The following is a 22,960-nucleotide window of genomic DNA, read 5'->3' on the forward strand; positions in this document are numbered from 1 at the left end:
CTTGTGAAAAACAAAACACAAACAAAAAAACATGACCTATATGGTATTTGTGACTCTCGCTGGGTTGACAGCTTAGAAAAAAATCTTTTCTCTACAAAGTTTAGGCCTTCTTCTTTCTTTTTTTAAATATTTATTTATTTATTTTGGCCGCACCAGGTCTTTGTTGTGGCATGCGGGATCTTTAGTTGCAGCATGCAGACTTCTTAGTTGTGGCATGCAAACTCTTAGTTGCGGCATGCATGCAGGATCTAGTTCCCCAACCAGGGATCAAACCCCGGCCCCCTGCATTGGAAGCACAGAGCCTTACCCACTGGACCACCAGGGAAGTCCCTAGGCCTTCATTTTTAAGTAAAGAATTTAATCTGATACAAATGAAGTTATTTATAAAACAGAAACAGACTCACAGACATAGAAAACAAATTTATGGTTATCAAAGGGGAATGAGGGAGGGATAAATTAGGAGTTTGGGATTAGCAGATACAAACTACTAGACATAAAACAGATAAACAACAAGGTCCTACTGCATAGCACAGGGAACTATATTCAGTATCCTATCATAAACCAGAATGGAAAAGAATATGAAAATACATGTATATATATACAGGTATAACTGAATCACTTTGCTGTACACCAGAAACTAACATAACATTGTAAATCAACTATACTTCAATTTAAAAAAAATTTTTAAATGAATGAATGAAAAGAATTCAACTTGAAATCCAACAATATTTCAACAAATCAAGGATTTCTTCAACTTTTGGCCCTAAAAAATGATTTTAAATATGGAACAGACTTAAAACAAAAGTGGGAAAATGAGGGAAAGGGAGTGAGCAGCATTTAGAGGTGCGGGGGTGGGGTGTGGGGGGCGCAGCAGGGCGGATTAAAAAAAAATATGGAATGGACTTAAGCTTCTAAACATTATTTTGTAAACTGTTTAATGGACTTTCTTGTATAGCAAACCAGAGATTCCAGAACAGCTTCCACCTCCCATCTCCTCCAAATTTTTCCAAATATGTGAGGTTATAGATATTTTGTTGCATTTACTAAGTTTTCAGTGACAAAGACGCTGTAAACATACTCATGCAAGTATACACTTACCTAAACCATTGATGTCCAGCTCATAAATATCACTAACAAGATAAAAAGAGCTGGTCTGACACTGAGAACAGCCAGAATTAAAGAATCCAGCCATTCTGGTAGGTACAGGACCAAGGAAAGGATACTGGAAAGGAAAAAAAGTTCTTTAAATGTTCTTTAAATCCACTGAAATTTAAATTCATAAAATACAAAATGAGAAAACAAGGAACTGGATAAAAATCTATCTCCATGATTAAGTTACAAAGCACTGATCAGCAAGCTAATAATAACCAAATCATTATGGTGAAAACAGAAACGCTGTATTAATTTGTTGACAGGTATTAAAAAGTTTACCATCACAAAAAAGCTATTTTGCTTTTCCTCACTATCCAATTTGGATACTGAGGAAGCATCTGCAATTCCCCAAGTTTAAAAAGTTTGTCTTTTTCCTGTAGATGCCATAAAGTGGGACAAAATACTGTTCTTTACTACTCACCCATCCCCAATTCCTATTTTCAAAAAGACAGTCACATATTATTGCAGCTTTGATTGTAAATACGCACTGATGATACCTGAATGTCCTTCTCAATAAATCGCTTTCCCGTCTCCAGGGCCACCTCCAGCTGTTGAAGGAGCAAACGGAAAATATCAATCCGGGAGGATACTCCATTCTCAGTGGTCTTCTCTGAGTTCTCTGGCCCAACAGAATGGTTAAGACTTGGAAGTCCACTGATCAGCCTCAAGGTTAAGGAACGGATTCTTAACCACATTGTCTCCTCCTCCAAGGAAAGTTTCTTATGTTCTTCAGAAACATCCCTTAAAAAGAAACATCCACAAACCATCCATTTTATTCATGTTAACTTTAAAGCTTTCAAAGTTCACTTTCATCAGTCAAGACGCCTTTGAATGGTCTCAGCTGTCATTTAATAGCTGAATGATCTTGGACAAACCAAAACAGTCCAAGTCCCCATTTCGGTATCCATAAAATGGGAAAGATAACCTACCTAACAGGTCGTTTTCCCCTTACATGAGATTCATTTTTCTGATGATAAAATACATAATATAAAAAATTCAAATGACAGAAAAGTAAAAAAAGTAAAAGGAAAATGGGACCTGATAACCAAGAACCCACAATATATATATATTTTTTAACCACCAAAATGGTTTTATTTTTGACTGCCAACATGCACAACAATGCATTACTTTGGTTTCCTTAAACATTACTTAAGTACGCATTAGAAATATATGTTTACATTTAAGAAATGTAACACATTAAAAAACTCCTCCATAAACAAATTCTTTCTCAATATATTTTCCTGCTTTGTTTCACACATAAATAACATAATCTACAAAGTAATAAATAAAACTATTAACTCTTATGACCTAAAAGTATATACAAATTTTGGAACCTGACAAGAATGTCCTTTATCTGATTTTATATAAATAACAACATGCAGTATTTGCAATGTTTTTTAATTAAATGAATGACTTACAATCAAAACTTTTATTTTCTCCCAACCAGTTCTCCCTATAATAGACCTTCAGTGTACTTGGTAAAGATGTCATGTATTTAAAAAGTCAAAGTGGTCAAAAGACTAGATTTTTAAAATAGAACAGAAGCTTGCCATTAAATATTATTAAGCCTTATTAAAATCACTTCTGTTTGTCTGAAGAACAAAAAATGCTCCCAAAGAGTATATGCTTGTACTATCTTTTTTTTCCTTTTTTTTAAAATTTTTGGCTGCGCCCCGCAGCATGTGCACCCCTCACCAGGGATCAAACCCGCACCCCCTGCATTGGAAGGTGGAGTCTTAACCATTGGACCTGATTTCCAGGTAAGTCCCTATACTATCATTTAAATGGAAGCTAACAAAGTCTTAAAAAAATCAGATTAAATTTGTATTAGTCTTGGGAAAAATATTCCACTGAGATTCTGTTATAGGAACAGAATCCATGCTATCCTAAGTTTTCTAAAATTTATTTTGAACCATCACTTCAATTAGTTAAAACTTTCAGGGTAAAAATGACACATAAAAACGATCTTAGAAAGGCATATTTAGAATTCCTGATACAGAACACTTGATTATTTAGTTTTTGTTTAATGACTGGAAATCTTTATTCCTTCAGAAAATAATAACATTATTTGTTGAGTGATACCATCTATTTAGTGATTTACTAGATAACCACTCAAGGTATATTAAGTAAGCACTCAAATTATTTTTATGTAACAAAAGTAAAAAACACTTTTCATGTTGGAATTGTTTCATTATGCATTATTATTTTTAAGGCCGTGATTTACAGAGTATAAAAATTAGAAAGAAAAACATTCTCAATTAATATTCTCACTAAATTTAGATGATTCAAATGATAAATAATAGTAAGCTAAGCACTGTCACTAGATTTTAAATTAGATTTTAAAACCTAAGTTTCTAAGTTTCATTTTCAATCAATACAAATATGATCTGCTTCACACTATTAACTGCCAGTCAAACTTTATGTTTAAAAAAACTAAATATTCTTTGTTAAAGAGCAGTTTACAACAAATGTTTTTCCATGCTCTTATAAAAAAAGATTCTGATATGCATAATGAATCTAAGTCAAAATCCACAAATGGTAGCCAAAATTGTCAACTTTCAGCCTAACACAACATAAATCCAGTTATTCTGCATAAACAATTCAAAACTAAAGTTTATAACGGAGGGCTTCCCTAGTGGCGCAGTGGTTGAGAGTCCGCCTGCCGATGCAGGGGACACGGGTTCGTGCCCCGGTCCGGGAAGATCCCACATGCCGCGGAGCAGCTGGGCCCGTAAGCCATGGCCGCTGAGCCTGCTCGTCCGGAGCCTGTGCTCCGCAACGGGAGAGGCCACAACAGTGAGAGGCCCGCGTACCGCAAAAAAAAAAAAAAAAAGTTTATAAGGGAAATGTCAACAAGTCATAACTACAATATTACTACTGATGGAGAACCCACAATATTAACATGCTTGGTATAGATCCTTTCAGACTTTTGCAATACGATGTACGAAAATGAACTACAAATATTTATGTAATATACTTTAAACAGATAAAATGGGTTCACAGTGTTTATACTATTTTGCAAACTGCATCTTTTTATGACAGTGTGTACAGAAAACAGTTAACACAGGGCTTGCCTTGTGGTGCAGTGGTTAAGAATCTGCCTGCCAATGCAGGGGACATGGGTTTGAGCCCTGTTCTGGGAAGATCCCACATGCCACGGAGCAACTAAGCCTGTGCACCACAACTACTGAACCTGTGCTCTAGAGTCCATGAGCCACAACTACTGAGCCTACGTGCCGCAACTACTAAAGCCTGCGTGCCTAAAGCCCGTGCTCCACAACAAGAGAAGCCATGACAGTGAGAAGCCTACTCACTGCAACCAAGAGTAGCCCCCACTCACCACAACTAGAGAAAGCCCACACACAGCAACGAAGACCCAACACAGTCAAAAATAAATAAATAAATAAATAATCCCCCCACCAAATATTCTTTAAAAAAAAAAAGTTAACATAGCAACCGTGAGGCTATTATCTTCAGAAGGGCCTACTTGCAAGGTTGGCCCTTGTCTGATGTCTGGGAACCTAGCAGGCCAACCATTCCCTAAATGACAAGAGTGGCTCACCTGCCTAGATTGTTCATACAAATTATGTGGTTAAGGGTGAACAGTGCTTTCCTTCTGGGAGTCTGAAATATTGGTACATGCTAGATAGACTGAGGGTGCCTACATCACCAGCCGATGAAAACCTTGGGCACCAAATCTTTAATGGGCTTCTCTGGGCAGAAATATTGCACAGAAATACCGCATTTTTTGCTGCTGGAAAAAGGAGCACACGCTCAGTATATTCCTTCATAGGAGGGAGAGAACACTGCAAGTTTGTGCATGGAGTTTTCTGAACTCCACCTGTATGTCTTTCCCTTTGCTGATCCTGTCATGTATCCTTTTGTTATAAAACAACTTAGTTGTGAGTCCAACTACATGTAGAATCCCATGAGTCCTGGCAAATCACTGAATGTAGTCTTGGCAGCCCCCAAATTACAGCATATTCAGAACTACCTTCTATACATGTCTCTGCATACTTGTGCACTTATTCCTTAGTTTCCACTTTCCTAGAAGTGGTTCTCCTGAATTAAATGGTACACAGCCTTTTCAATCTTGATACATATAACTAAAATTCCCTATAGAAAGGTTATATAAAGTTTTACTGCCATATAAACTCACAACAACCACTTTCCCATAACCTAGCTGAGAACAAGGATTAATCTTTTTTTATGGGATAGGTTACATCTTCGTCTGATAGATTAAAATACAAATCTTTATTGCTGTAAAGTACATTTCTTTAATTTCCTATTAAACCCTTTGCCCCATTTGTTTTTCATTTATCTACTTCTTATTGATTTATTGAGTTCTCTGTATATGTGAAGGATATTAATATATATGAAGAAATTTACCAATTTACCAGCTACCTCTAGAACTTGTTAACAAATTTACTTCTATATAGAAGACTAATATTTACAGGTCAAATCCTTTGTTTCCAGATCTGATGTAATGCTGAGAAAGACTGTCCCAACCATTTAAAAATATTTTTTATATTTTCTTCTAAGTTTTAACATATAATCTTTAATCCATCTGGAATCTGTTTTCATGTATGCTGTGAAGGAGGAATTAACTTTTAGATTAACCAGTAATCTCAACATAGGGGTGAGGTTTTCTTTTCTTCCTTTGGCTTACCTATATTTTCTGATCCCTACAATAAAAATGTTATTATATATACATAATATATAATATAATATATAAAACTCTTAAATTCATCTTGATTCTTTAAAAATAAATTGCTTGGGGTTAAATTCAAGTTACCTGTCTTTTGGATCCCAGCTAAAGAAAACATTTAAGTCTCTGTTGTCTCGCAAGGCTTCCCATGGAATGTCATCTTCTTCTGGCCGAAGATTCATTGACTTTATACTTTCTGCTAAGCTGGTTGATCTGTGATAATGAAAATTTATTTAAGTATTATTCAATAATAAAATAGTCATGAAAACATGTTAGCCAGGACTTTGTTTTACTAGAAAGAGAGAAAAGGAAAGAGTGAAGGAAGAAAGGAAGGCTTTATTTAATATTAGGAAGTAAAAGCTCATATAACGTGAAATAGAACCAAGCACTGGTTCTGGTCTGCTACACAGCAAAAGAAAGGCATCCGGAGGCCCAACCAAAATAAAGTTCATCAGCATTAATTCCTGAAATCCCATGTTTGCAGGGTATGGGGAAGCTTGTAAACACAATATGGGCCAGGGATGATGACCATGGCCTAGCTGGTTTCTGTATGGAACCTGGGATGGTGCTGGCAGTACCCTAGCATTCCCCATGACAGGCACCTTCCCCTTTCTTCCCTGTCCCCTCCTACATTTTTTTTTTCCCATTTTTCTTTAGCTTAAGCCCGCTAATGACACCCATGAGGCCCATTAATGGCTCTCAGCATCTGATCTAATCTCTTAGTTCCTTATTAGCTCTTGTGCAATACTTACACATTTGCTTCAAGTAGAAGGTCTAACAACATCCGTTCAGTACGGACTTGTGCAAAATGAAGAGAATTATTCAGCCTGTTCCTAAAAGCGATAAACTCTGGGATCTTCTCAAATGCACCATATTTGTAAGCTTGAATAATATATTCTGAGGTCTGGGAAGGAAAGACATCACCTTGGTATAAACATTTCACATGTCAGGTAACGAAGACATACCTTGCCAGACAAAACAAAACAACACTCAAACTAAAATTAAGATGTTGAATCTAATCTTTAAAGTTCTTGGTCACCAAACAGAATATCAGCTTTTAAAAATGATATTTTTCTTCTATCCTATACTGGAGTCAAATGTCTTCTTCACTAATATTACTACTAATAATATTTAGCTGCTGCTACCACCATGTAGACTTTCTCCTAGCAGTTATGTTCATTTCAACAGGACTGAAGGTTTTGTTATACCACATCAGTCAAGGTTTTGGTTAGTGCCATTGTGGAAGGGATATTACTCCATGTTTTTCTGCATCTAAGATAAACTTTGTTTTATACAAAGTTCCCAAAATACCAGAATAATATAACCATCCCACCACCACCACAAATAAAAATTACTGTCCTTCAGAAAAAAGACAGGCTGCTCCTTGGTTTTGTTTACTTCTGAATAATATATCACAAACATAGGAATATGTGTATTGCATCAAGATAGAAGACACCAAACAAAAGACCTATAAAAATTCATGTCATCATCCATTCTGAGGACAGAAAATGCAAAAACCAGGTTACCTGTCCATCCAAACTACTATGCTAGAAAATCCCATAACATACACCACATGTGCTTTAATTAGATTAATACATATATACAGATGAAACATGAACAGAGGCAAGATAAAGAATCCTAAACAGAAATTCTGGCACAACAGAAGAAAATCTCAGGGAAGAACATTTCATGGGTGTGGGCCTATGCCATCAGGATCGGAAGTCAGAAGGGCACCCTTTTGGGCTAAGTAAAGTACTAAACTCAAAGTTGATGTCTGCCCCCAAAGATCCTTTCTAGAAAAGACAGTCTTTTTGCACAGCCTCAGTCAGCTCTGCCCCCATCTCCATTATGACCGAATAATTTGCCCAATAGGAAAATAGGCCAATAGTCAACAACATACCCTCTGATACACAGCCTCGCAGGGTTCATTTCAGGCCGCGGGATTGCGCCACGGGCGCTAATTCAACTGCATTCGATGCGGCTTTTAAACCCCCATGGGACACCTCGGCGAGCTGTTTGCCTGCAGTATCTGGAGAAATTAAAGACGGACGGACACAAGAAAATTAAAAAGATTACTTGTGATCCTGCAGGTTTAAAGAAGGACTATCTGAAAAAGCTCAAGTGTACCTTCTAGCTTGATTAAAGGACAGTGATACGCTCAGTCAAGAAGAGGCCAGGATACCCTAAACACATATGCCTATCCAATGGCCTCTTGGTTTGGAAAACATAGCAAGGTTTACCAACAGCCCTTGCAACAGGACCTTACAGTTTGAAAAAAACGGCTGGTTAGTAACATATGATCCAGCAACTAATCAGGATAAAAATTTGACTTTGGTGATTCCAATCAAATTTATTAATTACAGTTCCAAAATATACTATGGTTAAAGGAAAGAACTCAGCCTTACCAAGTGCAGAGGAAGTTTTAACTTCTGAGTGGTCCACGGAATACCACTTTAGAAAAAAGGCAATAGAAAAATAAGAGGCCACAAAAAAGGAATGCAGTCCTTTAACAAACTAAGAAGGCAACTATAGTTCTCTGGCTTCTTTTTTTAAGATAGTCCTCCTTTAATACTGCAGTAAAGTATCACTGCAGAGCTAGAAAAGGGCCTGGGCAGCTACCAATAGGACAGACTGAGGAAGCACCATGATTTGAAGAAACAACGACCTATTGGAACTGCAGGCAAAACTGGAAGCCATGGGTACTTTAAAGACTTCTGAATATCAGAGAATGTTGTCTGTACCCATTTCTACTCATTTATGCACCAATGAGGCTATTGAGATCCCATATGGATTCCTGAAATGAACCCTGGTCACTGTAAAAATTAGCGAAATACATGGACATCAAACCCTTGAATAATGATCTTCATGAATACCTAAAATGCAGACTTGTAAAGGCAATTTTTTTTAAAGTACGAACATGGAAGTTACTTTTGGAGATATGTAAATCTAAACTCTAGTTTTATATTATAAAACTCTATTCCAAATAAGATGACAGCAGACAACGACCTTTCCAAAAAGAAAACCCCTACATCGACCTTCCAAATACAACTTTCAATCCCATAGCACAAAGCCTTACAAAGCAGATTTCCATTTAAGGAGTAGATGTTCTTTCAAAGAGCTAGTTGGTAATTGAAATACATCAGTCACTCAAGGAAAAACCATCTGGGGGTGCCAAAAACTACCAAGAATAAAAGATGTAGAGCATAGAGCTTTAGCTTTCCAGAGATGTATTTCTAATACTATCAGAAGGTTTAACACATACAGTGTAACACTACAATCGTGATCTTTCTTAGCTTCAAACTCCTGTAGGAAACAGTCCACACCACAGTCTCCATTTTCCTATTCTGGGACTTGGGCTGGGCATTACGGTTTAAAGTATGTTTTCCTTGCTGTACTGTGTTTTGCTTTTACCTCCAGAACCTAGCCCCCTCCATGCTCTCTCCCCAGTTATCTACTTTAATGTGATTAAATAGCTGTTTTCTTAGTTAGTAGTAATAAAAATAAATTTCAAGCAGAGAGTCCTAGTCCCAGATTAATAAAATGCTTTACTTTTATCAGCTTCAGCATCACATACATTCAGATGAATTAGTCACTCCTGTCACACACAACCATCAGCAAAATATCAAACAAAGATACAAAAAGCCACTGAGGACAACATGCCCTCTCATATCACTCCTGGGGATCTCCTTTCCCTATTACAATACTTTCGTGTGCGTGTGTGTGTGTGTGTGTGTGTGTGTGTGTGTTGTTTTCAAAACACTTCTTCAGACACAGTATTTGTGGGAAGAAAAATTAAAGCTTGATTTTTATTAGTATAAAATAATGTGCCTTTATTGACCAACTCACGAACAATATAGTTCTTCTAGAATGCTGGATGACTGAAAACTGGAGTAAAACCAAACACCAGGCTTGGATTAACCCCTTATTTACCCCCCACATCCACATCAAGCTATTTGAGAAACAAAAGTTTGAAAAGGATTCTTCACTATATCAAATGTTTACTTAACCTCTTCCTTAGAAACACAGTAATCAGAGCCAGAATAATGAGATTTGAAATACACTTTTCTTTTGATTTTTTCCTCAGTTAGTGAAACTTCTTGAAAACAGAGAAGGGCAAGCATGGATACTTTTTTTTTTTTTTAATTTTTATTGGAGTATAGTTGCTTTACAATGTTGTGTTAGTTTCTACTGTACAGCTAAGTGAATCAGCTATATGTACACATATATCCCCTCTTTTTTGGATTTCCTTCCCATTTAGGTCACCACGGAGCACTGAGTAGAGTTTCCTGTGCTATACAGTAGGTTGTCATTAGTTATCTATTTTATACATAGTATCAATAGTGTAGATATGTCAATCCCAATCTCCCAATTCATCCCACGCTCCCCCATTCCCCCTTGGTATCCATGTCTATGTCTCTATATCTGCTTTGGAAACAAGATCGTCTATACCAATTTTTTCAGATTCAACATACATGCATTAATATACGATATTTGTTTTTCTCAAGCACAGATACTTGAATATACAGTGAAAACTCACAGATTTATAACTCAACTGCCCACTTATGCTAAGAGATTTTAGAACCAAGGTCCTAGAGATGCCCTTCTGACAGTGAAGCCAGGCTAGCAGCTTCTGAGCAATATGTTTAAACGCTGATGCCCACTTCTGTCTCTCCCTGATCAGAAGCTAGGGCACAAAATGAGGTTTGAACAGAGATACAATCACTGTTGGGAAGTGGAGCCATGGGTGGAAAGGGATAGAGCTCAAAAGCCAACTGATGATGCAAAGATCACAACCCCGTGCTACACCAGCCCTCTAGGCCATGACCTGAAGTGTGTCAGAATATAATTATTGCAAGATGAGAACAATAAACCTATATTCTATTGGTCAGAAATGCTTTTGCCCTGTCCCAGCTTTCTATTTAACACAAGCTTAAAGAATTAGATGGAAGATAAATTAGGTATAGCAGTCATATTTACAAATGGGTTTTTTAAAAAATCCTCATGAGTGCTTTGCCAAGAAGAATCTCAGAAACCAGCTTCCTTGCCAAGTTTCTTAGTTGCTGTCAGACCATGAAAAATGGAACACTATGGGCAGATACCTGGCATGGCGAAATTCCAGGTGATGAGTCTTAGAAGCACATGAGAAGCAAGCAGGTAGTGTGACCACTGTAGAGAGGCACCTTATCTCCACATATGTTCCTGGATGGTTTTACATACCTCGACTGAGTAGAGACCATATACTTTTTCCACAATAACTTCTGCTTAACTGACAAGTGGAGATCACATCTGCTTGCAGTGAAAAATATGGTGCAAATCCCATCCTTTCATTATGGCACATAAAAGCTCTATCTTATTTATTGTTACTTTAAAAAACATACTACTGACCTAAGTTTCTTAAAGTGTCCTGAATTGGTCAATTTTATAATTGTAAGAAAAGATAAGTATACTCTGTTGATAAAGAACATGGTGGTTATCAACTTCAGAAATCAATAAAAGCGAGAACAACTGCTATCGCAAAATCATATATGGCATCCCAGGCTATACACTCTTATGGGCTATTTCTTATACCCTTAGAAAGTCTCTTAGAGATTAAAACACAGACCTAAGAGGCACTTCATATTCTGCTAATACCTAGTTTTAAATGCACCTTCTTATGGATTCTATTAAACATACCCTTACGAACAAACACAAAAACTCCTTACCTCTACCTAACAGCCTTGGCCAGTAAGCTATAGACTAAGGGCACATGTGAGTACAGCGTGGTGCACCTTAATATGTGTACTTGTGACCCGAGGGAAGATGCTCTCTGAATCATGTTCTTTCAGCAGGCCAAGACCATATTAAAAAATAAAATTTTTTTTCACTTACATCTTTCTGGTTGGAGTGGAAAAACCTGAGCGCGAAGTTACAGGACTGGGATGCAGCAGCATACTGACCTAGGGATTCGGCGTATCGGGTCAAAAGGTAACTAGGTCGGAAGGAAAGAAAAAAAAGGTTATACCTACCCACCTCTAGTATCAAATACTACACTTCAAATTACTATGGTAGAAAAACAGCTAAGCATACGAAAAGTTAAAACATGCGGCCATAGAAATGATCTAATTCACAGAATCAAATTTTAAAAAACAGCAAAGTTAATTCAGTTTTGTGGGAGACCTAAAGCTCTATGCCATGCTTTCTTACACTCAGATGATTAATGGAACACAAGTTGTTAGAGAACAGAATACTGTCTTCCTAAAACAGCTCTACAGGACACAGAGAAAATACCCTTGATTCATCACAAAGAATAGTCAAAATACAAATTCAAAGGATCTCTGGGGTCAACATACAAGTGTCAACCTCAACTGCAAGGCAGAAGTAAAGACTTGAAAACAATGTGTGCTAAGAAAAAGAGTTCAAAGTATATAACTGTTACCTGTATCTGGGAAAAACTTTTTTTTTTAACCATTTCTAAATTGTACACATTTGAAATTACCACAAAATGCTGAGAAAGATAAAACTCTTTCTGCTTTGCAATGGGTCATAACAGGTGATTAATCTACAAAGCTTAATACCGGGAACAACTTTTCTGCTAAAATCAAAATGTTAAGAATTCCATATATGAGGACCCCACACTGCTGTAGCTGGCTGCTCATTATTCAGAGTATATACTACCAACCCAATGGTGTCATGCTGGATATGCTTAGCATCAAGGCTGGAATACAGATCCACCACCGGTTCAAATGCCCCCAGCATACAGTAGATTCGAACAAGCAGCAATTTGAATTGAGCATTGGACGGGCTGTGAGTTAGTCCCTCTTCCAGCAAAGTCAGGGCCTGCCACACAGCGGTCTCATCACCTAGAACCAAAATATAACAGCATTATCCACAGACCTTGACAGCAAATGGGGGTTTCTCAAAACTAAAAAATAAAAACTAACTGACACCATCACCTCCCCTAAGTATTCTAAGGATGTGGTTGGGTGGCAGAGAACAAATTTTAGATACACACCTGTAACCAAAATAGGGAATTTCCCTGAAAAAACAGTCCCTCAATAGTTACCTCAGTTCTTAAACCTGCATCTGCAAAAATGATGCAAACTTTGAGCTGCCAGGTCTTAAAGAGAAGTCTGGAATCTCACAGGATCCTAGATTCTGAGAAGAGATGGACTTTGAAGGAGAAGTAGAATCCACCAACCTTCCCAGTACAGGATTTTCTCTACAAGACCCCAGACAGATGCTTTCTCTTGACATCATTTTTCTTCCACATGTAACTCTACTAACAGATGTCAACTAATATTTGAAAAAAGAACTGCTCATTAATAACCAAACTAAAATGATACACATTTTTGGCCTACTAAAATTCAAAACGTTACATGCATCAATATTCTTAAAGAAAAAGTAATTTCTCTTTTATGAAATTATCTGAAGAAAATAATATGAAATGCAGATAAAGCTTTATATACAAAAACATTCACTGTACTAATAATGGGGGGATGATTAAGTAAACTGTAGTTACACCCACACAGGGAAACACCATACAGCCATTTAACGTTAACAAGGAGTTTTTAACAGCAAGGGAAAATAATTATGCAATAATGATCAGTAAAACGTACAGAATTCAAACTAGTATGAAGAGTTCATCTCAAGTATTTAAAACATTCACAGAGAAAGAGAGAAGGAACTATGCAAAAATGTTAGTCTTTTGGAAGTTGGAAAAGCGAGATTAAAATAAACCATTTGCCAAATTTTTACGAGCTACTTTTAGTTAGAAAAAACAGCTAAAATAAAAAGCTCCCCCTCAAAAAAACAAAAAAGCTCCATGCACTGAGCTTTTAAAATTATATTCTATATGCTTTTTTCCAAAAGAAACAAGACATAACCAAAAATTGGGGATTTAGATAAATATCATCCATAATCCTACCTAAACTACGTAAACCACCCATGATCTACTCAAACTACCATTGTGATTAATGTACTGCTTTTGAACGATCAATTATGTATACATAACGTTACTATGTATCAATTATAGCTCAATAAAACGAGAGGAGAAAAAATGACATCCTTCACTCCCTATTTTATTTTTGCAGCACAATTTTACACAGTAGTAATCATGGCATACACCCGATTTTGTGTTTTCCCATATTGCTCCCTGGTCTTCACAATCATAATTTTATTTAATTCAACACTCAGTGACCTAAACTCTGCAGTAACACTAGATATAACACCCAAAGATAAGAGTCATAGGTGGTTCCAGGCCTCAAGAGGTTCAGAATTGAGTAGAAGAGATAGTTGGACAATTATAGATAATAGATAATTTTTTAAGTCCTACTTATTCAAGGATAACCAATATCAGAATTTTTTTAAAAAACTTCTTGAAGATCTCTTTTAAATAGAAACAAAATTTCAAAGTAAATAGTAAAAAAAAAAAAAAAAGGTTTAATTTACACTTCTGAACTATTAAACCCAACATTATGATGACATTTATCATCTTATTTTATTTTGCAAAATTTAGAATATAACTACAACTCTATGCCAAATCAAAGAGCATCAAGGGTTGATGAGGATTTGGGGGACAGAATTTTTTAAATCAAATTTTATAATATAACAAAATGATATAATAAAAAGATATAAGATAAATAAATTCTGGGGATATAATGTACAGTATGGTGACTACAGTTAACCACACTGTACTGTGTATTTCAAAGTTGCTAAGAGAGTAGATGTTAATAGTTCTCATCACAAGGGAAAAAAAAGTAGCTATGTGAGGTAATGGACTTTAACTAAACTTATTGTGGTAATCATTTTGCGATATATCACTATATTGTATACCTTAAACTAATACAATGTATCACTATATTGTATACCTTAAACTAATACAATGTAATGTATCAATTATAGCTCAATAAAACTAGAGGAGAAAAAATGGCATCCTTCACTCCCCATTTTATTTTTGTAGCACAATCATAAAGAAATGCTTTTTTGCAAAAAATATTTGAGAGCATCATCAATTTAACCTTAAAATGCTCTTCTTAATCCTGTCACATTCAAATCAGTCTCTTTCAACATCCTCACCAATTTTCTATACATTTCTAATTTTTGTCATATCCACCTTGAACAATGACTATTGTTCCAGCCTACAACTGGAACATTCAACATCACTTTCACTGACTTCAAGAAACCTTGCATCTATATATATATAATATCTAGAACTTCCCATGTATTTGCACTGTATGATTTTGGACAACCCACCTAACTTCTTTCTCTCTGCCCTGTATTTCCCACATCTGTAAAACTGTAACGATCTTAACTGTACTGTTACAAGGTTTAAAATTAGCTAATTCATATAAAGCACTTTCAAGTGCCTGATGATCCACAACTGTTAACTGTTATTACTATTATATGGTCAGATATCTTGCTCCGAAACCAAGAGATTAGCAAAGCCACAGTCACTATGAGCAAGAATAGATGCCAGGAATAAGTGGGGAAGGGTACGAGTAGGGGCCAAATTACTAAGTAGTCAGTTCATTAATGGTTTTACATTAAGATGACTTTTACAGCCCTATGCAACCTCCTGAATGTGGGGTTCCAGATACCAAGTACTCTGATGAAAAGGATTTCATCCCCATCCCCGGTACAATACAGTATAACAAGTACTATCATATGGATATACACAACGTCCTACAAAAGTTCAGAAGGGGCATAAAATCTGCAATGAGGAAGGGGGTGAAATCAAGACAGGCTTGTCAGAGGCACTGTTTGAGTAAAAGTGAGATGAAGGAGGTAAGAAAGTTATTTCAAAGAGAGGTAACATGATGTTCAGTGATAGTAGCAAAAAAAAAAAAAAAAAAAAAAAAGTAGATTTAGGGCCTTAAGTACTAAGAATCTGGAGATGTAGACAGACACTAGATTATAGAGAGCATTGTAAACCATCCTAATAAGGCTGACCTTTATCCTCAGGAAAATAGGGCATATCTGAAGGATTTTAAGCATGAGAAGATAGTATCAAAATTGAGTGCTTGGTTAAATGACCCATGAGGGCAGGGTTGTGTCTGTCTTGCACAGCACTGTCTCCCAGCCCTGTTTCTTCTGCAGTTTATTCTCATGAATAATATGCGATAAGTAGCTAAAGTTATTTTTTCTCAAAAACTGCTAATAAGAGAAAATGTCAGAAAGTGAGACCTAAAGAAAAGGCAATCTCAGTACCATTTGCTGAATCATCCTTCTCTTGCTTAATGACTCATGAAGCTTCCTTTACCATGCAGTATATATTTGTCTTAAATGGGCTAATCTGAACTATATTCCAAAAAAAGTATATTTTCCTATATAAACTGAAGTGAACAAAAATGGCTCTTTCATTCCATGGACCCATACATCTATATCTGAATCAGTTTCTCTGTATTTTAATTATTGTAACTTTGTAATAGGCTGTTTACTCACTATGCAGAAATATTTTAAAACAGAACAGATATCCACTGATTTAAGATTATCCTGATTACAGAGAGGAGGATACTTGGAGACTTTGGTTCTTCTAGAAGCACCCTGGAGAAGGGCAAGGAAGAAAAACCTAAAAGCATAAATCAAATTCTTGGATTATATACTTAGTCTAAGGATTTATAGTCAATAAAAACAAAGAGTAAAGTTAAACTGAAATCACTGCTCTTTACCTGTTTCTCTCCATATATCAATAAGCACATGGACAGCAAGGAGACAGTAATAGTCTGAAAATTGCAATTCGGTTTTCAAACAGGATTTCCCTATAGGGAAAAAAAAAATCATATCTGTATTTTAAGATTTGTTCAATTATTACTGCCCCAAAGGAGTTTTTTTAAAGCAAGAAAGTGACAGGAGGAAGAAGAGAAAAAGAGGAAAAGAAACTAATAAGAATGGAGTAAATACCAGAAGAAAAATATAAGCCATGAATCAAAAGAGTCAAAAGAAGGTGAGACCACACTCAGCTGGAGCAGAAGGAAGGGTTCCAGAATAGAGGTGGTATTCCAAATGGTCCCAAAAGGAGAGCAGCAAGATTTGGAAGGAGGTTTTAGGTGAAGAAAAGAACAGAATCCAAGAGCCATGTACAACTAATGTAATATTATGCTCATTACTTCACCTAATTTTTTAGAATACAGTTAGAGAAATACTAATATCATCTAGTCAGATAATTTATATTTTATCACACATATCTAAGCAATCTGAAGATCATCTACTTCTAAACTAAATATTTATCTCACAATTTACAATTCTTTTGGGTCATTTACACAGTCTATATATTTAGAATATTAAGGCCTATAAGCAGAAAATATGACAATTATCATAAACTCTGCAATTCATCTGAGCCCCACTGTGATAAAGAGTTGGCTGGCCAGATCAGGAAGAATATGGATATCTGGGAGCCAATTATAATTTTTAAAACTCCAAGCTTAAGAAAGGCTTTGCATTTTATTACCTGGATAGTGTTCCCACTTGACAAAATATTTTCCTTGCCAAAAGCATTACAACAGCATGCTATGAGAGATAAAAAACTAACTTCTAAATCTTAGCAGATCAGGGAACTACTGCACATTTTGAAAGGCTGCTCACCAAATTCTAGTCCATGCTGGTACCTTAACATCAATTCTCTGACCACACTCAATTTCTGATTTTTATCCATCATGTGGTACAAGCCAAGTAACCTCGTCAGCTGCACCACACACAAATGTTGCTGCAGAGCTCTGATGTCAGCAGGCAGTGCCAGCTTATCCTCTGTTGGTGTTGACAAAGGAACAACTCCAAGTAACTGATTAATAAACTGCAAAGTTGAAAGAAAAAAAAAGAAGTACAGGTCTCAAAACAGAACTAGTCTTTAGTAGGCCACAATTAACAAATACTGAAATGGTCTAGAAAATGGTATCAAGAAAAAATACAAATTAAAACCCCTTTTTAAAAAAAAAAAAAAAAAAAAAAAAAAACCCCTTTAGTATACCATTTTCTATCTAACAAAATTGCCAAAACAAAAACACTTCTAACAGCACACAGTGCTGGTAAAACTCCAGTGAAACTGGCACACCCATTCATTGCTGGCCAAAAGTATTATGTTAATACCATGTAGTATATGCACTAAAAGATTAAAAGAACTGTGAAAATGTTTCCTAAATTACAATAGATTGACATAATATGTAACGTAGCAATGAAAAAGTTTAATTAGGAAGACTGTAAAAAGAACAATTACCCCAAAACAAACCTATTATATTGATATACTACAAATAAATTCTTAAAGGAAACATTATACATTGAAAGGAATGGTTGTCCTGTCAATAGCCTTAAATAGTTTTTTTGATTAAAGCTTTAATTTTGAGATAATTATAGATTTGCATGCAATTGTAAGAAATAACACAGTTCCTGTGTACCCTTCACCCAGTTTTTCCTAATGGTAACTTTTTTTTTTTTCCTGTGGCCGTACCGCACGGCATGCGGGATCTTAGTTCCCTGACCAGGTATTGAACCCATGCCCCCTGCAGTGGAAGCGTGAAGCCCTAACCACTGGACTGCCAGGAAATTCCACCCCAATGGTAACATCTTAAAATAAAATGTTTTTAATTCTCTAAATTCGGTATAAATTTTTAAGAACACCAGTTCCACAACCAGTACAGTGCAATATTGGCAGAAGTGAGAAGGGACCCCTGCATCACATACAGGGTGTCTGTTTAAACTTCCCACATGGTCGTATATTATACTCTTCAGCTGTTAGGATGTGAGAAAATGCTTGGGCAGCACGAGTCTGGAGTTCTAAAAGGTGTTTATGGACAGGAAGTGCAGCCAAGGGGTCACAGGCATCACCCTTGTGTCTTCCCTATATTTTGTGATCCAAAACTAATAAATTATTTTTAAAGCAAAAAAACCCAGTTCCATTTACACATGTATTAAACACAGGCTATTTTCACTCCCTTCCAAGATCCTATTAGGATGACAGTAAAGAACAAAAAAGGAATCAACCCCAAAGGATCAAGAACATGTGAAGAGATGACAGCAAATAATAAACATTAACAAGATTTCAAAAGATAAAAAGCAGAAGGGCAGGTGGTAAGTAATAACCAATGTACAGGGCCAAGAAAGCTGAAATCCAACAGTATGAATGGGGAGACCACCAATAAGCAGCAAGCCTCTTCCAGCCACAGAACCTTGGAAGACTCAGAAATTAAGGGCAAGAGGTACGTCTGAAAGCTAAAGTGCTGGTGGGACTGAAACAGAAGAATTTGCTAAATTCTAAGAAATTAGACCCCTCCCCAAGCTCACTAACTGACTTCCTAAACCCAGCAGAATCCACGGGTTTTCTTTACCCCCAGGAGATACTGAACCAGAGACACTGTAGACTCAACGGGAGAATGGAACAGATCTATCACCTCATGTTTCAGAATACACTAAGAGGAGTTTTAAACTTTTATGGTTCTGTCAGATTGACTGGGGTGAACTGAACAAAAAAATATTAACTCCAAGAAAGAAAGTTAAGAAAGGTAATCTCCACATATACAAAGTGGCTTAGCTGTGAATATTTAGTCATTAAAATATAAATACTGCATAATTACTAAACTATACTGGGGGAAAAGTAGGTAAGGGGAGAAGTGGGATGTTATGAACAAAATTATTGCCTTCCACAGTAAGATACCAATAGATGAAGACTATAACTGTAAAAATAAACAAATAGCTAAATAAGCCTATAATTTAGAAATATGGAGTTAAATAACAGAAGCAGCAGTTAAGGGTTGAAAGTGATTTGCCTGTACGGAGCCAGAATCAGGGCTGAAGAAGGCAAAGAGCTGCAATTGTTTTTCAATATAAGCCTTGTAGCACTATTTGACTTTTTCAATTTTATACATGTAATTTTTGGAAACAAAAATTAAATTAAAATAAAAATCCTACTCAACATGCAGTTTCACATCTGTAATGACTTTACTTCAATTTTCTACAATTGTATGAATTTTAATTTTAATTATTATGATCAGATAATCACATTTGTAACAAAGAAACTGTGGCACTAGTGTTCATGTTTTTGATTAAGTACCTATATAATTTCTATTGCCAGCTCTTCCATTCTTGTAAGCCATTTTATATACTAGTTATGTTTATTATTAAGGCCTTCTTTATTGAATGCTAAAGAATCTTCCAAACAGGTTTTGTCATGAAACAATACGTTCATTTGCTATTCTAGTCTGTACAGTTTCACTGCTACACAAAAAGCTTCTTTAAAAACTGGAATTATTTTATTGTTAGCTTAAAACCCCAAGGCAAAGGAAACAAAATACAAAAACGCCTCTATGGGTGAGCCTCTTCAGGATCACTGGACTCAACGGCCTCCTCTTAGGGGCCAGTCCCATTTTAGAATGCGTCTCCTAATTCATTGGGACAACAGTTCTCAGTCTGAACCTTACTTGGACAGTTTGCAATCCTCTGACAAACATACTGCTGAGTGGCAGGATTTTTAGCTATTGAAGTCATCCTACATTTAAAAAGTTGTGGCAGCAAAATTACCCCTCTCAATTAAAAATTTACACAGGACTACAAAACTCACTGCAACAGCTTTAAACCCTTTGTCTCACTGAACAATGACCACCTCATCACTGCTAGTATTTCACTATTTCTAGAGGGTTCCTCCCAGTAGATTATTAGTATATGCAGTCACAGAGGTGATCTAAGATTTTCAAACATGCCAATAAAGTAGAGCTTCTGGTACTAAAATTTATGCTAGCAAACCTATATGAATCTCAGCTAAATGCGATATAAGCATTCCTCTAATGCTTTCCCATCATTTGATGCTTTAACTTACAAGACAGTAAGCACTATAAAACATGATCAATCATTCCTTACCTTAGCACTTAGCACATAATATGTGCGACAAACACTTAGTGAATGAATCTTTCCCACGTGGTTTTATTTTCTGCTTAAATCCCTCCAGTAACATGAAACTCACACACTGTGTTTTTTAGAGAATTGTGACTATAAAAAATATCTTTCTCTCACTGAGCCAAATTCTTAATTCCCTGCAACAACTTCTTGCTGGCCCTGTTCTCTTCCCTCTTTTACAGGACAGCTTTTCAAATTATGAGAAATAAAGTACTCTGTCATCACCATACCAAACCTATCTCTTCCACTCAACCATTTCTCTCTCATAGGCTTTCAAGTCTTTCTATAACCCAGAACCCTCTTTTCTGGATATGTTACAATTTATCTAGAAAACTTCTAAAGCTTAGCCTGTGCCCTATAAGCACAGCAACCCAAGAACAACTTTTTCTAAACCAAAGTGAACAATGGTAGTCATTTCAGAACCCAGTAGAGACCACTGGCTCCTTAACAGTTTGGGAATGCACTGCTCCATCTGCCCTAGATGTGTAACCTCAAGACTGCCAAAGTATCAAGTGCTGGTGAGCTAAGGATATGGTCACGAAACAAATACTGTAGTCATTGCCACTGTGTTCCCATTGAGTTTCACTCATTCCATATGGGGATGATAGAGTCTTTCTGGAAAAACAGGTTGTGGTAGCCCTGTGACAGCAAGACTTCCAACATTCACTAATTAGAGTTTTTTATGAGTAAAGCTGACCAAAGTCACAGACTCTCTTGATACATATCAGTATTTCTTTACATGATGTTGATATACATATAATTGATTTACATTGATTCTATCACATCAAAAACTCCCAATAGATGACAATTAACTACAATATGGTACCCAGGCTTAGATCCCAGAAAAGAAAAAGGACATTAATGGAAGAGCTACAGAAATATAAAGTCTAGAGGCCAGTTAACAGTAATGTACCAAAGTTAGTTTCTTAGTTTTGACAAATATACCACTGTAATTTAAGATGTTAATGTTGGGGAATGCTGGGCGAAGGGTAGAGTATAACCTTCTTTACTATCTTTACAACTTTCCTGTAAATGTAAAGTTATTCCAAAATTAAAGGGGTTTTTTTCTTTAATTTTATTGAAGTATAGTTGAGTTACAATATTGTATTAGTTGCAGGTATACAGAAAAGTGATCTGGCTATGTATTTTTTTCAGATTCTTTTCCATTATAGGTTATTACAAGATATTGAATATAGTTCCCTGTGCTATACAGTAAATTCTTTTTATATATTTTGCTATAGTAGCCTGTATCTGTTAATCCCATACTCCTAATTTATCCCCTCCCCTTTGGCAACCGTAAGTTTGTTTTCTACATCTGTGAGTCTGTTTCTATTTTGTAAATAAGTTCATTTGTATTATTTTTTAGATTCCACATATAAGTGATATCATATATTTGTCTTTCTCTGTCTGACTTACTTCATTTAGTATGATAATCTCTAGGTCCAACCATGGTGCTGCAAATGGCAATATTTCATTATTTTTTTATGGCTGAGTAATATTTCACTGTGTATATATATACCACATCTTCTTTATACACTCATATGTTGATGAACACTTAGGTTGCTTCCATGTCTTCACTACTGTAAACAGTGCTGCTATGAACACTGAGGTGTGTGTATCTTTTCGAATTAGAGTTTTCATCTTTTCTGGATATATGCCCAGGAGTGGGATTGCTGGATCATATGGTAGTTCTATTTTCAATTATTTAAGGAACTTCCTACTGTTTTCCGTAGTGGCTGTACCAATTTACATTCCTACCAACAGTGTAGGAGGGTTCTCTCCACACCCTCTCCAGCATTTATTATTTGCAGACTTTTTGATGAAGGCCATTCTGACTGGTATGAGGTGATACCTCATTGTAGTTTTGATTTGCATTTCTCTAATAATTAGTGATGTTGCACATCTTTTCATGTGCCTGCTGGTCATCTGTATGTCTTCTTTGGAGAAATGTCTATTTAGGTCTTCAAGTTTATTTTTTTTAAATCCCTTAGATTTAAGAGTCTCAGACTGCTTCAGCAAGAATGAATCATGACTTGACATAATCAGCAATTAACTGCTACAGTTTTGAGCAAATAAGAGACAAGATATTAAAAGGAAAGTCCACTGGACTTCATCAAACTTTAAAACTTTGCTCTGAGAATTCCCTGGCGGTCCAGTGGTTAGGACTCAGTGCTTTCACTGCCGGGGCCTGGGTTAGATCCCTGGACGGGGGGAACTAAGATACCGCAAGTTGCATGGCATGGC

The 22,960-nt window shown here is 36.1% G+C and overlaps 1 protein-coding gene across 2 annotated transcripts in view; it reads right to left on the reverse strand.

Annotated features, from left to right (window-relative positions):
* NAA25 (N-alpha-acetyltransferase 25, NatB auxiliary subunit) overlaps window positions 1-22,960 on the reverse strand; it is a 73,639-nt gene that overhangs the window by 18,883 nt on the left and 31,796 nt on the right. For both annotated transcript variants that reach the window (XM_079942591.1, XM_079942592.1), the window contains exons 12-19: window positions 17,420-17,627; window positions 16,507-16,596; window positions 12,519-12,699; window positions 11,729-11,828; window positions 6,613-6,764; window positions 5,948-6,073; window positions 1,650-1,893; window positions 1,099-1,222 (exon numbers count right to left, since the gene is read on the reverse strand). In XM_079942591.1, the coding sequence (XP_079798717.1) occupies window positions 1,099-1,222; window positions 1,650-1,893; window positions 5,948-6,073; window positions 6,613-6,764; window positions 11,729-11,828; window positions 12,519-12,699; window positions 16,507-16,596; window positions 17,420-17,627 (1,225 nt within the window). The remainder of the gene's footprint in view (window positions 1-1,098; window positions 1,223-1,649; window positions 1,894-5,947; window positions 6,074-6,612; window positions 6,765-11,728; window positions 11,829-12,518; window positions 12,700-16,506; window positions 16,597-17,419; window positions 17,628-22,960) is intronic.

This window comes from Stenella coeruleoalba (genome assembly GCF_951394435.1).
Source record: "Stenella coeruleoalba genome assembly, chromosome: 14".
Lineage (NCBI taxonomy): Eukaryota > Metazoa > Chordata > Mammalia > Artiodactyla > Delphinidae > Stenella > Stenella coeruleoalba.